This window comes from Phragmites australis, chromosome 4 (assembly GCF_958298935.1).
Source record: "Phragmites australis chromosome 4, lpPhrAust1.1, whole genome shotgun sequence".
Taxonomy (NCBI): Eukaryota; Viridiplantae; Streptophyta; class Magnoliopsida; order Poales; family Poaceae; genus Phragmites; species Phragmites australis.
Genome location: NC_084924.1, coordinates 45679769 through 45696254, shown reverse-complemented (window position 1 = coordinate 45696254; position 16486 = coordinate 45679769). Strand labels below are relative to the sequence as shown.

At 39.6% G+C, this 16486-nt stretch overlaps 1 protein-coding gene across 3 annotated transcripts; it reads right to left on the bottom strand.

The window, feature by feature from the left end:
* Window positions 1-10379, bottom strand: LOC133916808 (protein ALTERED SEED GERMINATION 2-like). 3 transcript variants are annotated; one of them, XM_062360663.1, is made up of 20 exons: window positions 10106-10379; window positions 8419-8487; window positions 8170-8247; window positions 7281-7415; window positions 7085-7192; window positions 6612-6740; window positions 5903-6018; window positions 5690-5807; window positions 5183-5288; window positions 4923-5050; window positions 4593-4763; window positions 4405-4515; window positions 3861-3972; window positions 3143-3471; window positions 2945-3026; window positions 1645-1740; window positions 1501-1571; window positions 1115-1227; window positions 568-661; window positions 1-471 (listed from the first exon to the last, which is right to left on the bottom strand). In XM_062360663.1, exons 1-19 carry the CDS (start codon window positions 10190-10192, stop codon window positions 592-594), a joined length of 2229 nt encoding a protein of 742 aa, XP_062216647.1. In that variant the 5' UTR covers window positions 10193-10379; the 3' UTR covers window positions 1-471; window positions 568-591. The 3 variants fall into 3 exon arrangements, with proteins under 3 accessions (XP_062216647.1, XP_062216646.1, XP_062216645.1); XM_062360662.1 differs by having other exon boundaries at window positions 2936-3026; window positions 5183-5285; window positions 10106-10378; XM_062360661.1 differs by having other exon boundaries at window positions 2936-3026; window positions 10106-10377.
* Window positions 10380-16486: the final 6107 nt, after the last annotated feature.

Here is a 16486-nt window from a genome sequence, read left to right as displayed (position 1 = left end):
GAAATGCAACAACCGCCATACCTCGATCCAAGAAAATAAACAAATATAGCAACGCGAAAGTAGTAGTACTATCCAACATTACAGCTTCAACACACCCAGCTCAAGGGTATTATGAACATGACACCATCCCAACCGGCAACCACAAAATGGCATCGAGAAAAGAATAATATTCCACTTATTACAGGACTTCACCTATCTACAATCTGTACATGGGAATTAATCCACACTGCATTACAGGTATGCATCATTGTACCCCCAAACCAACAACATAGCACTTGTTTATGGGCACCTCAAGTAACAATTTAAGCAGCGGCACACCTGCAATCTAAGCAGGTAAGCCAACATGATCAATTGATCCATGTCTACACTATACGATTGCAACAAGGCCTTGCAATTTCGCTCAGATCGAAACATGGGCTGCTTGTACCTTGGATGATATCATTCTTCCAAGTAGTATACTTCTCTGACAAGCTGAAAAAAAGGTTGTGTTTAGCAGTGTTTCATTTTATTAGTGCTGATTCCTTGGCTTTTAAGGGACGGCCTAAAATCTCAAGTGAACAGCAGTACCTCGGCAACTCTACTAATAGTAAATCAACTCTGCGCACACTCAAAACCTTCAGCAAACTCATGCATCCGAAATCGTTCCAAAAATTCAAAAGGCCTGCATATAAAAATGTAAACCTTTTCAGATGAGAACTGAAAGATAATACAAACACAGTGTGCTGCGTTAACATCATTACATTAGATGTAAGTTATGGCAGGGTAAGTAAATCAGCCAAAGAGAGAAGCAGACTGTTTATTTTTTTTAATTTGGTTAATCTCCTACTAGAATCAAATAGAATAGTTTCAAGATTCACAAAAGCCACCATACTTGAGTAAACCGAAATCAAACTTACATAATTTGAAAGATAGTCTGGACACCGGATGAAAATGGCAGCATTATGTCAAATATTACTTATGAGTAAACCGAAATCAAACTTACATAATTTGAAAGATAGTCTGGACACCGGATGAAAATGGCAGCATTATGTCAAATATTACTTATGATAATTTAATTCCAAGACTGCATATCATGGTAAGATGTCAAGTTATAAGTAAAGTTTGGACATCTTACAGCAAAATTTGACGGTTCCGACATAACTTCTGCTGATTATTCTCTATGGCACTCAACACATCAAGTTCTGGTCCAGCAACCATAGATGTAGCACTTGCATCGGGTGTCCATAGCTAATAAAGAAACAAAGAGAAGAATGAGAGCCAAATAATCAAGTACTTTCAGTAGAATATATGAATATGTTCTAGGGAAAATCCACAATATACCACTGAATAACTACATGATTCACATTTCTTCACTTGTTGTAAGGCTGACATGAAGGGCCGGGCCCCACATGTCAGAGTGATACAATGGTAGCATATGTGAACATAAGTCATTTAGTGGCATGTGAACAACATCCCTATATTGTATCATCAATTGCAACAAGAAATATACATTTTACATACCTTTATTGTAGTATCAATTCCACTTGTTGCAACAGCACAATCGAAGGGATGAGACTGTATGCAGTTCACAACTAAGGAAAATATAAGACACGTGAGAAGCCGTGTTAACGGGATAGCAAAAAAAGGAAATTGAAATATAATTACCAGCTCCATCCCCTGCAAGCATTTTAATAAGCCTTCCTGTTCTCTTCTCCCATATGAACCACCTACCATCATCACTTCCGCTGGCAATAAACTCCCCTTTTGCAAGAGGAACAAAGCGCAAGAGTCAATAACCGCACAGATAAGCTCACATTAACCTGTACACTTTGGATTCAATTAGGGATTTTTTATGGGAAGTTCGGGACATTTAAACAGGGGAGGAATACAACACAAGAGACGTTTTTATTGACCCGAGCTATTTTCTAGTTCATGCATCTAAGAATATTCAAGTCGAAGGAAGCGCTTATACATAAGTTAATTTTAAGAACTACTGTAAGTCCAGACTCCAGATTTCCCTAAAAAATAGCCCAGACTCAAGATGTCAATGTCATGGCGGTCAGCCGACTGCTAGTATGGGCCCAAGGAGTACCACGTCAGGAGATCAAGCTAGGAGATAAGTTTAGTAAGAGTTGAATTTTATTTAATTAGGAGATAAGTTTGGTATGTTAGGATTCGAATTGATTGGTTTAGAGATAAATTTGGTAGAAGATAAGTTAGGAGTCAGATTGAATTAGGACTGCTTAGAGATAAGTTTGATAGGAGATAAGTTATGAGTTGGAATTGATTTAGAATTGTAATTTTCCCTCTCTATATAAAGGGGCAGCCACACATCATTGTAATCAAGCAAAAGAATAATTAATCTAAGTCTTCCCCAATATTCTAAGTCTCCCTCATCTATAGTCTAATCTCTCTACCCTTGCAGCCGCCGCCTCCCAGCTATCCTCCTGGCTGATGTTTATCCCTCTAATGATCCTAGGATCATAACACAAGATAGCAAACTCCACTGGGAATTTTAATTTTAACTTCTTACTCTGAATCGATTGATGCTTAATGTCTAGACATCAAGGGCATCTGATAACATACTGGTAAAAACTAAAAAGTTGCAACACAAGGCATCAGATTACTATAAAAAAAAAATTAGACCAACCTAAGGAGGAACTATGTGGATTTATATTAAAAAGAAAATAGGCACCCAAACTTATGTCGAAGAGGACTCCAACTTAGGTGGTCTAGGCGTACATCCACACCCTTAACCAACTGAGCTACATTCAGTTCCTCCTTATTAAACAGCCATATTAAACTACAGAGCAGCACAGTTGTACGTCTTACTCTTACATGAAAGGTTAACGTGTTTCTGCTATTATAAAATCCACAAATGAAATACAAGTGGTTGATGGAAGGCCTGCTACCTAAAGCAGAATTAAAACACGAATGCAAGAGGGAATAGCCTAACCTTGCTCACCAAGAAAGCTAGCTTGTTTTATATCTGTCCCCACATTGCAGTGTGCAACATATCTTTGTTTCATATCAATGGCAACTTCCGACTGCATTGCACGATTCAAAAAAATTGTGTTAAAAATCCATGTAATAGCATTAAAATACATGCATATAAAAAGTTATCTTGTATTAGGTAGTAAAGAAAAGACAAGGAAAAAAATACCAGAAAGGCGGAATCATCATTATGATTGGACTCAACCGATCCATTCTCACCAGTGTGTTCATTAGTTTGATCATCTCTTTGATGAAATCTGAAACTTAAACTACCCTGAAAGACACCTTGATCATTCTCACGACGTTCGTCACCCGATACTGATGTCTCATAGTCTAACTCCATTTCATCATCATAATCTGAATCTTCTCGTCCCTCCTGTGATGAAGAACCACTAACATCGGATCTCAACAATATATCACTCAATGAGCGTAATTTTCCACGTTGTCTATCAGCTTTAGCATTCCCATTCTGATCCATTCTATTTTTCTCTTCTTCAGCTGCTTGAACAAGATAAATCCATCACAATATAGAAGAGCAACATCTTATAAATTTTAATTTCAATTCCTTGACTCCAAGACCCACAGCTTGAAAGTAGAAAGAAGCATAATGGACTGAGATGAACAAAACGCAAATGAGCATGACATGTTCACAAAAAAAATTCTAAGTTCATCTATTGATCAGCGAGCAACTAAAATATATTCATGGCAACAGCCACCAAACATGAAAGATTAATAAGGAGGTGACAGTTCATTAGACTGGAGGAGAACAACTCCTTGATCATTTAGCATGCAAACATATTAACATGTAACCTCCAAATAATCAATTATCATGCTAAAGTTACATGTGACAAAATAATAGTTTATCCTGTTATGGTGAATGTACTCACCTGAAGCAACACGCTGCTTTATATCATCAACCTGCTTCCTCAATTGAGAATAAGGTGGAAGAAGACTATTTGCCGCTTCTGCATACTCAGATGCCTCCTTCAGTCTTCCTAACTACACAAGGCATGACACAACTATTAAAGATATGGAAGCTAGCCATCCAATTTCAGCACTTCATTTAAAGGAGAACTGAATTTTATTAGCAAGTGCCAAAGTCAACATTTCAAATCCAACTATATTCCATATACAATTAACACAACTGAAAGCAGATGTGATTAAACAAAAAGGACTGATAGGTTTATTTGGATAATATAAGCATCCATGTAATCAGAGATTGCTTATGCTCATATTTGGCTGGCAAAAGAATAGGCAGCACGGGAAAACTTCTGAATTTCTCGAAACCCATCATGCTAGTGTGAAATTTAACAGTATCTACAGGAAAAGATTCAAGAGAAAGCTTGACCAATTTCGTAAAAATACAGAGCTACAAGACTATTTGATAATAGTATATCCGCATGTTATTCAGACTGATTTACAGATGTTTACCTGTAATAGTGCCTCTGCCATATATAAATGTGCTTGATAGGATGTGGGATCAATATTCCGCGCTCTGTTGCAATCTCGAATTGCCATGTAAACATCATTTTTCCACTTCCTCTGTAAATTAAAATTTTATGATCCCTACTTTTAATGTGGAACAGAGCTTTGGCAATTCATAAACAAAGCAGACAGACCTTTAGGTACAGTCCTGCCCGAGTACAAAAGCAATCGTGCCTCATGTCATCATCAACATCAGGTCTGACCGACTCAAGTACTTCACTGCATGCTTCAATCCCATGCATTAAGTTAGTGCTCGTCTCCAGAGATTTTATCGCAACTTGCATAAGTTTCCTGCACATATCTACCTGAAACGGGAGCCATGAAAGGCAGAGAGGTTCAATATGTGTAGCAGACCAAGAGACATATGGATATATGACATGACATGGTGAGGTTATGTTACAAGCACGTCTGCATGCAGAGAGAGAGAGAGAGAGAGAGAGAGAGAGAGAGAGAGAGTTCCTCACCCTACACAAATTCCTTGAAGCTGTGTTTACTGAAAACTTCTGTTGTTTTGCTGGTTCTTTGTGAAAAGGGGGTGCAAATAGTTGCTCTCGTACATAATCAGCTGTGTATCTCACTGAACTCATATTATCTGAACCGATAAACAGATAATTTGAACAGTATACTTTTAAGATCTATCATAGTATATCAACAGTGACAGGTAGACTAGAAGCATATAAAAGATGTGATGATAGGATGCACAAAGTGAGCTAAGTGATCATACCTGGATCAACATCAAAGAGATAAACATGTTCACCACTGTAACTTAAAAGAACCTCCTTCCCGTTTGGGCTAAATGCAACATGTGTAAGGTGCAAATATGTCTTCTTCTGATTACAAAGCAGGGGCCAAAAACAATGTGAAACTCAAAAGTCAAAGCACAATGAAGTAGCATATTCTGGCTCAAATGCTCTAGCTCAAATTTCTGGACAAACCCAAAAGCTCCAGAACTAGTACTTTATATAAAATGACTAAACAGTTAAAACTCATCCACAACTCATTACTAAAAGGGCTACCATCAAATAACAGATCCTAAACCCTAACATAACTATTGACACTGACATGACCCTTATACAAATGCTCTCTGGTTACAGAGAGGAAAACAGAAAAAATGCTGTATTTATATCATTTCCCCACCTTGTATTAAAATCATTTGTAGCAGATACATATAGCACTTTACCATACACAATTGAAACAGCACAGAATGACACTAAAAAACAAGTGAACTCACACTGTCAGCAAGATGCAACGGGCAGAACATTTTAACGCATGGCGGTGGCTTCCTTTTGGTTTGACATGAGCCCAATGGCGGAAGCATTCTCCTATCGTACAGCCGAGCAAATGCATCGCTGCATGAACATCACATAGTAAGTAGTGCTAGTCAGGTAAAAGAATGCGAAAGGCTTGTTACGCACTGACTATGGATGACGAGACGTTAGGTTACCTCCCACCAACAAGGATTTGATGGGGACGAACAGAGCTAATATCACAAGACTTTAGTGCCAATGGTTGTCTGGGTTGATCAGCTAATGACTTCTTAGCTCCACATCGTAGATCAAGCTGCCATAAATGCGTAGTGCAGAAAATAAAATCAGAACCAAGCCCATACTAGACCAGCTAATATTATTAGCAACATTTATCTTAAGGCAGCAATTATCCATGCATTTCAAATAGAATCCAAAAGGAGCAAAAAAAATGGCATAAGTAATGAGAGGCGCAACATGCTGAACACAAAGCTACAACTGATTATACAATCATTGTCCAACAAAATGGAGAATTATGAGTTAATCCACAATTTTTTCTTATATTTATAGATTCATCTATCTGGCATATAGGAAAGTGATGTCACAGATCCACACAAAAATAATATATATTCACTTTGTTCCATGTCCACCCATCTTCTTGAAAAGCTGGAGTAAATTTCAAGCATAACATTTCAAACCAAACAACCACAGTACCCCAAAAGAAAATTCCGGATTATCATTATTTGGTTTCTAAAGATCTAAAACCCAAAAAATATTGACCAAAATTAATTCCATACGCTGGACAAACAGAGTCAAGAAGATGAATAACATGCTCCGTGAGAAGAATGCAGCCAAACAACCACAACTGGAACAAGGAAACCATGGAAAACAGAAGTACAAAATGCTCACAAGCACATTACGGCATTCCTGATTAGCAGATCCTGCACGAGGGCAGGAACTACACTCCCGAAAATCATGCTGTCTCAGAGTACCATCCTCACTTGCGCTCCACACTACATTAGGATTGCCAATTTCAACCTACAAGTGGCAAACAAACAAAAATATGAATGACTGAACCATGCGGAAGCTCGTAAGAGCAAAGAAAGTAAGTACATGGGTGAGCAGACCACATCTCAAATGGTAAGATGTAAAATATAACACATCAATTTCTAAACACATGGATATGGAGGAACACATCTCAAGTGGTGCAAGACTTAATTACATGATATCAACTGTTCTTCTTTCATGAATAATTTGAACTTTTTAAAAGAGCCGTTCATTCAGGAACTTCCTCAGACCTATGTCAAAATTACATGCACAAACGTCCCTCATGCTCTAGGATTTCAAATTCCAAATAATGGCCCATCAGCATGAGAACTTACAGCTAGTTTCTTGACCCTTCTTGAGTGACACTGGTAAACTGCCTCTGGTTCCATAGAAATTTCTCTAGGCCTTCTACCACTTAAACGAGACATATTGAAAACACGAACCTGGAAAAGAATCAGTAACTCTTCTGAAGAAAGATCCAGCATAGTAGGGATAAGAAAGAATTAGAAAGAAAAGAGAATAAAGGTGTACCTCTGCATCTCCTGCTCCAGAGACTACTACTTCGTCACATCTTTCTGGGACAAATTTTGTGCAGAAGATATTTGCCGAATGTCCGGTGTCAATATCATGCAACAGCTCTCGATTATTATAACTCCAGATGTTAATCTGCAGAACAAATAATCACAAAAAACTAGAATCAAATGTCAAAATCTCTTCCTAGTCTGAGGTCATACCATAAAACACTGAAGCAAGCCACATAGGAAATATCTGAGGACTAACTGCAGCATAGCAGCATCTCTTTCGCAAGAAGATGGTCTCATCTGCTTGTATCATACAGATCATTCTTATCTTCTTTTTTCTTTATTCCACCGCTTAAAATTTTGATATGCAAATGGAAAGTTCTAGGTAACTTATGTTTGTAAAATGTACGCACGCTAAAGTAATTTTTAAAGACAAGAGGTCCACAAGATAATTAACCGCAGTGGTTCAGTTCTTCTGTAAAAAGGCATGACAAAACATCTAGAGGCAAAGATTAATCACGTGCTACCATATTTCTAAATACAAAAAGATTTCTAGATAATTAACGTTCAACCATGTGACTCAGTCCTTCTGTAAGAAAGCATGACAAAACATATATAAGCGAAGGACACAATGTATTCATATATCTCTCAAAACTAGTTCTAGGGCAATATAATTTTGACAAAGAAGCGAGGGTCCAAGTAACTCAAGAGAACATACAGCAACAACAAAGCATTTGAGTCCCAAGAAAGTTGGGGTAGGCTAGAGATGAAACCCAACAAGATCCACCAATAAAGAGAATGAAAAAAGTAAAAAAAATTAAAAAGGTATTAAATCAAGAGAACATAGAAAGATTAAAAAATAATGACGTAAGCGAACCAACCTAAGTTTAGAAACTTACTCTAGTGTCATCTGATCCTGATATGAGAAGTGAGCCAGTTGAATTCCATGAGATGGCATTCACGCAACCTATGTGACCCTGTTAAGTATCACAGAAAGAAACAGAAGGCACACATTGTAAAAATCAAGCAAAGAACAAGAAACTTCAGCTTTCTTCTCAAGAACACATAGAAATTTCAACATGCCAACATGGGATCAAATGAATTAGTGCGCATGATGAGATGATCAATGAAAACAGTTAGTTAAATACCTCCATCTCCTTTTCCAAAGCAAGCTTTTGCACTAGAGAAGAATGAAATTGTACTTTCTTCTTAATGTCCTATTAAAGAAGAAAACATTAGTTGTTTTGTGTGCATTATGCTTTGACTTAAACCACAGTCGAGACATGCACAATTACAGAATGCAAGACCAAAGAAGAACAGTATTACAAAAGATACGACCAAGTGTGTCAGTGGTTTCAAAATATAATATCCAAACAAGCAATGCTGCCAGGAAAATAGTTGCTGCGCTATACACAATCAAAGTAAAAAAAAAAAAAGTCTCTTTGTCATGCATGTTGCAGTTGCAGGTGCTGCTGGACCAGAACTCTTTGGCTGCGTTACTAAATTGAAGGAGAATTTGGCTGGTTTATGGGAATGGTAAATAGACAAACTGGTGTTCCTTATCCTTTCCTTGAAGTTATGTACTTTTCAATTTTCATGGATCTCTTTCTAATGTGGATGACAAGTTCCAAATGGTGGATCTGTTTCTTCATTGCCTTTATGTGATGTTTGTTGCCTTCTTTTATTCCTACATACAGTTTCCTGCAGAAATAAAGAATTCCTAATTCCCATGTATTTAACTCAGATCATGGTAACCTATCAAAGTTTAGCTTGTAATAAAGGACCAGTATGCACACACGGCGCACAGCGTGTACAGTACACATTTGTGAAATAACATTACCCAAGTATACCGTCGATTCCGTAGCCAAGGAACAAAATATTCTCCAAGTGAAGCTCATCCAGTAGAAGGCCAAATGCATCTATGTACAAAGGAAAACACTTCACACACAAAATGTTTTGTACGAAACTCATATGAAGCAACCTCCCATGTGCATGCTATTGTTTTGAGCTTTCCAACCCACAGGCTCTATTCAAGTTGGAGAAATGGGAGACCACGAGATAGCCATCGGCTCATCGCCAGCCACAGCTGAGAGCTGAACTTTCTGTGCTGCGGTCTCCTTTTTGTTGGATGAAGCCAGCAGCCAGTTTTTCATCCGCGTCCATAAACCCTCCTAAGTTTTTCAAACTAATAATCGGAAAATGCTACCCAGCCCCCGCGAGCTCACCCGAAACCACCTCGCCAATCACTCCTGCTCTAGCGATTCACCCACACGAAACCCAACGAATGGGACAATTCGCTCCCAAAGCAAAGCATGAATACCACGCCACCTAAAGCGCTAAGAGAACTGAGGGCTCGGCAGCTTCGAGGAGGTTCTTACAGGGGAGCCGTGGAGGCTGCGGGAGTCAAGGAGATCGGTGACACTGCCGTCCGAGAAGTGCCACCGCAGCTGCTCCGGTGCGTCCACCTCCGGCTAAAGAAATCCTGAACCTGAAGAATTCGGGTTTCTAACTGAACAACTAAAAATTAATCTAAGTCACACTATTGGCATCACGCTGCCGCTGGGCACATCGAAAACACTCAAACAGCAACCGGTTCATCCGCATCCATAAACCCTCCTAAGTTCTTCAAACTAATCAGATCGACCGGTCGGAAAATGCTAACCCAGCCCCCGCGAGCTCATCCGAAACCGCCTCGCCAATCACTCCTGCTCTAGCGATTCACCCACACGAAACCCCGACGAATGGGGCAATTCGCCCCCAAAGCAAAGCACGAATACCACGCCACCTAAAGCGCTAAGAGAACTGAGGGCTCGGCCGCTCCGAGGGAGTTCTTACAGGGGAGCCATGGAGGCTGCGGGCGTTGAGAAGATCGGTGACGCTGCCGTCCGAGAAGCGCCACCGCAGCTGCTCCGTCGCGTCCATCTCCGGCTAAAACTCGCCGCCGCTACTCCTCCCGCGTCGACCGCCGCCGGTTTCCGCGCGATCGCCGTGGGCTGTGTTGGGGGGATGCTTCAGGAAACTCTGCGCCCCTTCGGGGGTCGGGGACGTATGGGTGGTGTGGTGCGGGGGTTTGGGTTCCAGAGAGGGAGTGCTCTTTCCTCGCCGGGTTGGCGTGAGGGAATGGGGCCAGGGACGCGTGGGACGCGTGGAGCGACGGCTGGATGCGGCGTGGTCTGCCAGGTGGGACCTATCACCGCAGCAGAGCTTCCCTTTTTCTTTTCCTTTTTGCTTTTTTTAGCATTATATTAAATTAAAGGACGGTTTAGCAGAGCTCTACCTCTAAATTTGCTCTACACATATTAGTTATGGAGCAGATACATCAGTGAATCGTTGATAAAAACGGGTAATATCCTCTTAACTATGTGGGTTGGTTGCTTTTTAAAGGTGCTAAGACTAAACCCAACAGGTTCCCTTCGCAGGGGAGATTTCCGTCATGAAGGGATTCCTGTTCCCTTCAGCGCTTCAACGGTTTCCCTTCACGACGGGATTCTCAGGGTCATTCCCTTCACGACAGGATTCTCTCTCCATTCCCTTTACGATTCCCTGGAATGGAAGCTGTTGGAAATAAAAGGAAATAAAGGGAATGGAAACAGAAAAGGGAATCAGGAAGGGAAATGAAGGGAATATGATTAGGGTAGTCTAATTCATATTTAGAGCAACATCTTGATCACTTTATATAATTATAAAAGAAATAGAGAGATTTATGGATCAGACTGTTCCACAGAATCATGAAGTCACCCTATTTGATAGGACTTGGTGGACCTAGAGCCCTGTCAAACACTTCCTTAAGCAGCAAATTGATCGGCAAACTTAGCTACAGCATGAGTTATCTGATTACAGCAAGAGACAAAAGGATTCCCACTAAGTTTGTAACATCCTGGATAATAACTCCAACCTGGGATCTATCCGTCATCTGAGACTTAATCTTCTTGACAATGCTTTGACGATCTGAAGCTACAATAACTTGCCGGAAGTAGTGCTCCAAATAAAAGGAGACATCGCTCCTGACAGAAATTGCTTCAGCTTGCTCTAGATCATCAATTTTTTGCACTGACTGGCAACAGGTAGCTCTAGATTCCCCCCTGTGATCACGGACCACAATTCCGACACCCATGCGAGACGGATTTTTGAAAGTTGCTGCATCTACGTTGACAGTATATATATACCTGACTTGAGTGTGGTCAGACTGGAAAGTCTTCACAAGGAGTGCAACTCAATGGGATCTGCAGGATCATTTTAGCATCATCTTCGTTAATGCATGACCGAACGACGCATTCATTCCAATCACCGGCTTCTTCATCTATAAGAAAATTAACAGATATCATTCGGAAGAGTAAATGTAGGTTCTAGCAAAGAAGAATTTTGAATCCGGTGATAGTTTGTCAGACGAATTGTTTTCCATCACCTACTCTCCACAACATATCTTTCTCTAGAAGTTCTATACCATGCATAAAACTACGTCATATTTGTTTTTTATTCTGTTTATAGATTCTAGCCTCAAATAAAAGAAAAATAAATAATCATAATATAAAAACTCATTCTCACAATGCACAAACCAAGATATACTATAAAGTCTCATAATCAACAATCTGGTAAGAATTAGCTTCCACTAATTCTACAAACTATACCGGATTCTCACAATATAAAGCTAAAGCAAACAGGTCTTACACCAGGTGAAAGATGAGCTTCTTAGTCGTGGTGCGACCTTTGAGCACCTCAGCGCAAAGAGAATTCTCCAACATTGTTTCCCCAACATTGCTTGATTAAAAAGCTCCATATCTCGAAAGCCTATGCCGCCCATAGCTTTTGGTGTGATCAGCCACTCTCATGAGCGATCTATTTGCTTTCTTGTCTTTTGTTGATGGGGACACACTCGTGGCCATCCGATGAGAGGCCGACCATGTTATATTGGTTAAGGACTTAATGTGAAAACGCGCGCAATGAAATTTTCAGGTGCGATGAAATTTTGAGGGTACTCGCAAAACTGATTGAGAAGTTTCTTTAAAGAGGTAAAAGAATATCCAAACATGTTGTTTTGGATTTTTGAAATTTGGAGTGTATTTGCAGAACTATTCAAGAATTCAAGATTATTGTTTTGGTTTTCAGCAGTCGTCTATGTCATCACGCTGACATGAGTGTATATTAACATAGTATAGTGTTTGTGTGTTGTAACGATTCTTAAATCTTACAACAAATATTCATTTTGTATCTCCATAAAAATAGACCAACTAATCAAAAAGATGGCGTGCATATATCAGCTAATATTGATTATCATGGTTTTACGTCCATGCAAATAGGAACATAGGATTATTACTGTGCAAAACATGACTGTGAGACTAAATTGAATTCTTCTTCCAACAATGTCAAAAAAAAACACAAAACTGCTTTACAATATAATAAAGAACAAATTTTACTTTGGACCATATATTAGTGCACTTTGAACTACATTTAACAATACCTACACTTTGAACCATAGAATTTACACTAATATTTTAGTTATGTCCAAGGATTACGCCTCTGACCATGCTCACGTGGCGAGCAATTCTACCCACCTCAGCTCCACATATTCAACTAGGAGGGTGGACTATTGTTGTCAACCCAAACTTTCTTTCTCTATGTTCATTCTCCGTTGCATACTTTCCATCTGACCTCAAGTTGCTAGAACCGTCTCTCCATATCAGGCATTCAAAGTCCATGTACCATCACTTGCGGACTTCATCATCTGCTTATATTCCTCGCTGATGTCACCACTCAAGTTGTCGCCTACATAGTCGCACCTTTATAGCCATGTTTACCTTCCCGCCGACTATCCTCAAGTCACCACCTGCACCGTTATACCACCTGACCATGTCTACCTCGCCGTCGGCCCGACACCTATCTCCGCAATACTAGCAAATAGGTAATTAAAGGATTAGATTACATATAGGATGTTAACTTTTTGGATTGTTGGTGGCGTCATAAACTCTATACCATCCTACACTATATGAAGATGTAGCTATAGCAATTTTGGCTAAATAGGAAGCATGCAAAACGATGAATGATCTGAGAGGAAGAAAGTTTGGTCTAGAACTACTCGTTATGTAAGCATGGTCAAAAGTCGATTCCGTAAAAATGGTGCAAATTGAAATATTAGTATCAAATATATGGTTCGAAGTAAAAATTATTGTTAAAGGTGGTTCAAAGTGCATCAAGTATACTAATACATGGTCTAAAATGAAATTTACTCTATTATAAAAAACAAACCGCTCTCATAATATCACTAAAAAAAATCAGAAGCATAGATCAGGTTGCCATATCACAATATAGTAAAAAAAAAAAAAGGGGATTTTTCTTACTTGCCATAGATCACATGGATGATTTTTTTCATCTCGACATATATTATTGTGAGAAAACATTATAAATGTCTTTAGCGTGGAGCCGGTAAGTTGAAACTTCCTGGAAATAATGCCTCACGTCTGTTATCTTGTAAATTTATGGTTACCAATGTAGTTCTAGTTAAAATAATGATATATTGACATAAAAACCCAAAAAACCGAGAATAAGATACTACATGCAGCACCTACAGAAGGTCTCTGAACATCTGAATTATGGTACGCAGTAGGCAAGTTACAGTTTCTATTGAACATCTGTCATGCAGCAACAATCTTACTGATCTCTCACAGCAAATTCAAAACTACAGAACTTTTGTGGTGATATGAGCATATGCAAGTTAGTGTATCTACTCTCATCTGTATGATCTACTGAACACCTTTTATGAGAAGAGAAACATATAATAACTGCTGCACAGGCAACTAAAAAAACTGCAATACTCTAACCTGGTGACCCGGTGGTGAGGACGACAATCTCCATGGGCGCCCCCATTCAAAGGCAGGTCGATGACCAGAGGCGTCAGCCGCCCGAAGGAGCCAGCCCGCACGCGCAGCGTGATGTCGAAGAAGATGCCCTCATAGCTCGCCACCTCCAACCTCAGGTGGAAAATGTACCGGCCGTAGAACTGGACCATTCTCCATGCGAGCGGGTGCAAGTTCCCGAAATCATCTGCCCGCGCGTAGCTGATCATCCGCTGCAACACCACGACTTCGACATGCCGCCAGAACATGTCGGAACGCATTACTGGATGCTGTTGCAATTGAACATTGGTGTTTAGGAATTAGGAAACCAAATTACCAAAACAAGCAGACATCACTGGTAACCGAATGGAGAAATCTAGATACTATGAAGATCTTGCAAGAAATGACCAAGGATTGACAACTACGACGAATTGCTCAAATTATCCTAATATACATCATGACTAAGAACCCCCATGCTTTCGACACACCATGAACTAACACGTATTAAAGAGTGACATACAGAAATTCATAAAGCAGTCATAATCGTTAAGCCTACATTTTTAGGAAGATTTTCTAAGAAGAGTCCCAAAATTAAGCTCTAGAATAGACAACAAATTTTGGATACCTGGTACGTAATGGGAAGGTGAAAAGGACTAATGTGACCATGAACTGATCCCTAAGGCGAACCAAATGCAGAGGAGCAAGAAATCAAGAACCCAGAACTACTGCTCCCTAGGAGCGCGACCTACAGAATCTTGGCACAAAATGTACAGAAAATTGCATCACCTTTTACTTAACAGGCAGGATTAAGTAATTAACAGATTCAGTAACAAAGCCCGGAGACTTTGGCCAGAACATCCAATTTCAACAATTCTTGCAAATTGATGCAAAAATTCGCAGAATCTATAGATTCCAAGAACCCTGCTCCGCCCAAATCAATGCAAGGAGTGGCAAGAAGAGGGGATGGCGAACTCACCGAAGTTGGAGCTGGAAGGACTGGACGCCGGTCTTGTCAGGATGGCCTCGACCATCCAATGCATCATCGTGCTCCGGCTGTGGTAGTTGTCTATGGTAACGCCGGTGTACCACGGGCGGTACCTGTCATTGGCACAAAGTATGCGGTTGGAGACGTGGAGCACGAGGACGTCGTCGCCCCCGTCCCCTGCCCTGGCAGCCTCCCAGATGACGACGTCTTGCTCCGGGATGCGTGAGAGAGATTAGTTCGCGTGCGAAAGTGGGAGGCAAAGGAGGTGACTGGTGCGGTCGAGAGATGGAGAGAGGCCAGGAATCGAGGACAGAGGAAGGTAGTTTCAGTGGGGTGCGTATAGGGTGGCAGCCGGTTCAACGATTTTTTTGGTTTTGTATTAGATGCCAAGTGCGGGAAGAAGGAGGTCCGATTGTTTTTGGTTTTTAGTTTTGTGGGAGTTTTTTTGGATTTTTTTTATTAGGTGGGGTGGGTGGGGAAGGAGGTGGGAGGAGTGACGTAGAAAAAATCCGTGTTTTATATAGTAGAGACCAGTAAGTATGTACGTATTTCACATATAAAATTAAATATTAGACATCTAGATATGAAATATAAATAATGTGATATTAAATGTATTTTTAAATGAGAAACCAGATCTAATTTTACACGGTAACCGTTTAATCAACTTAGGTGGACGATGAAGATCGATCAAATCTATTGTAACTCGTGCAATATAAAAGACTAGCAACTGTATATTTGTTTCAGACATATGTAATCAATCTAGGATATAACAATTAAAAAAAGTAAAAAAAATAGCATAATAAAAAAGAGATTTACATACACAAAATTTACAATAATATTATGTAATTTTATAAATGAGGAGAATATTGAGTATCTGAATAAGAGGTGAAGAGACCACATCGTTTAGAATTGACTGTTCGTAGCAATGCTGGGAGAAGAATCAAGATGGTGATCGATTTGTGAGGGAATTAAAATAATTCTTTTATAGTACCTTCAAGTAGTGATAACGTAATGGAGGCGACTTCTATGATAGATGACGGTGGAGATAACATGTGGGTGACGACGCACCCTCTTCCTAAAAAGGTGGTGTTGTAGGTGAAGTGCAGGAAGCAGCGTATCCTCTGGAGAAATCTTGTGGTAAATATATAGAAGATAAATATTGAGCGTCTAAGTATGTAAAGCAAATAATAGAATATTGAATGTATTTTTATAATGTATAGAAGTTAAATATTGGATGACTATATATTGAAAGCAAATACTGAGAGATTGAAAGTATTTTTTAAAGGAGGAACATGATCTAGCTTTGTATAGTGATTGTTTGATCATCTTAAATATACAGTGAAGATTAATCGGATCTGTATTTTATAATAATGTAGAAGTATAGATTAGGTAGTTCAATTT

What these genes read in the sequence shown, in the direction of transcription:
- LOC133916808 (XM_062360661.1), bottom strand. Translation starts at nt 10,192, where the DNA reads ATGGACGCGACGGAGCAGCTGCGGTGGCGCTTCTCGGACGGCAGCGTC. An exon ending in CAAATCCTTGTTGGTGGGAG is followed by an intron (nt 5,808 to 5,902) that starts GTAACCTAACGT and finishes ATGTTCATGCAG; the next exon opens with CGATGCATTTGCTCGGCTGT. An exon ending in GGGCAGGACTGTACCTAAAG is followed by an intron (nt 4,516 to 4,592) that starts GTCTGTCTGCTT and finishes TTTAATTTACAG; the next exon opens with AGGAAGTGGAAAAATGATGT.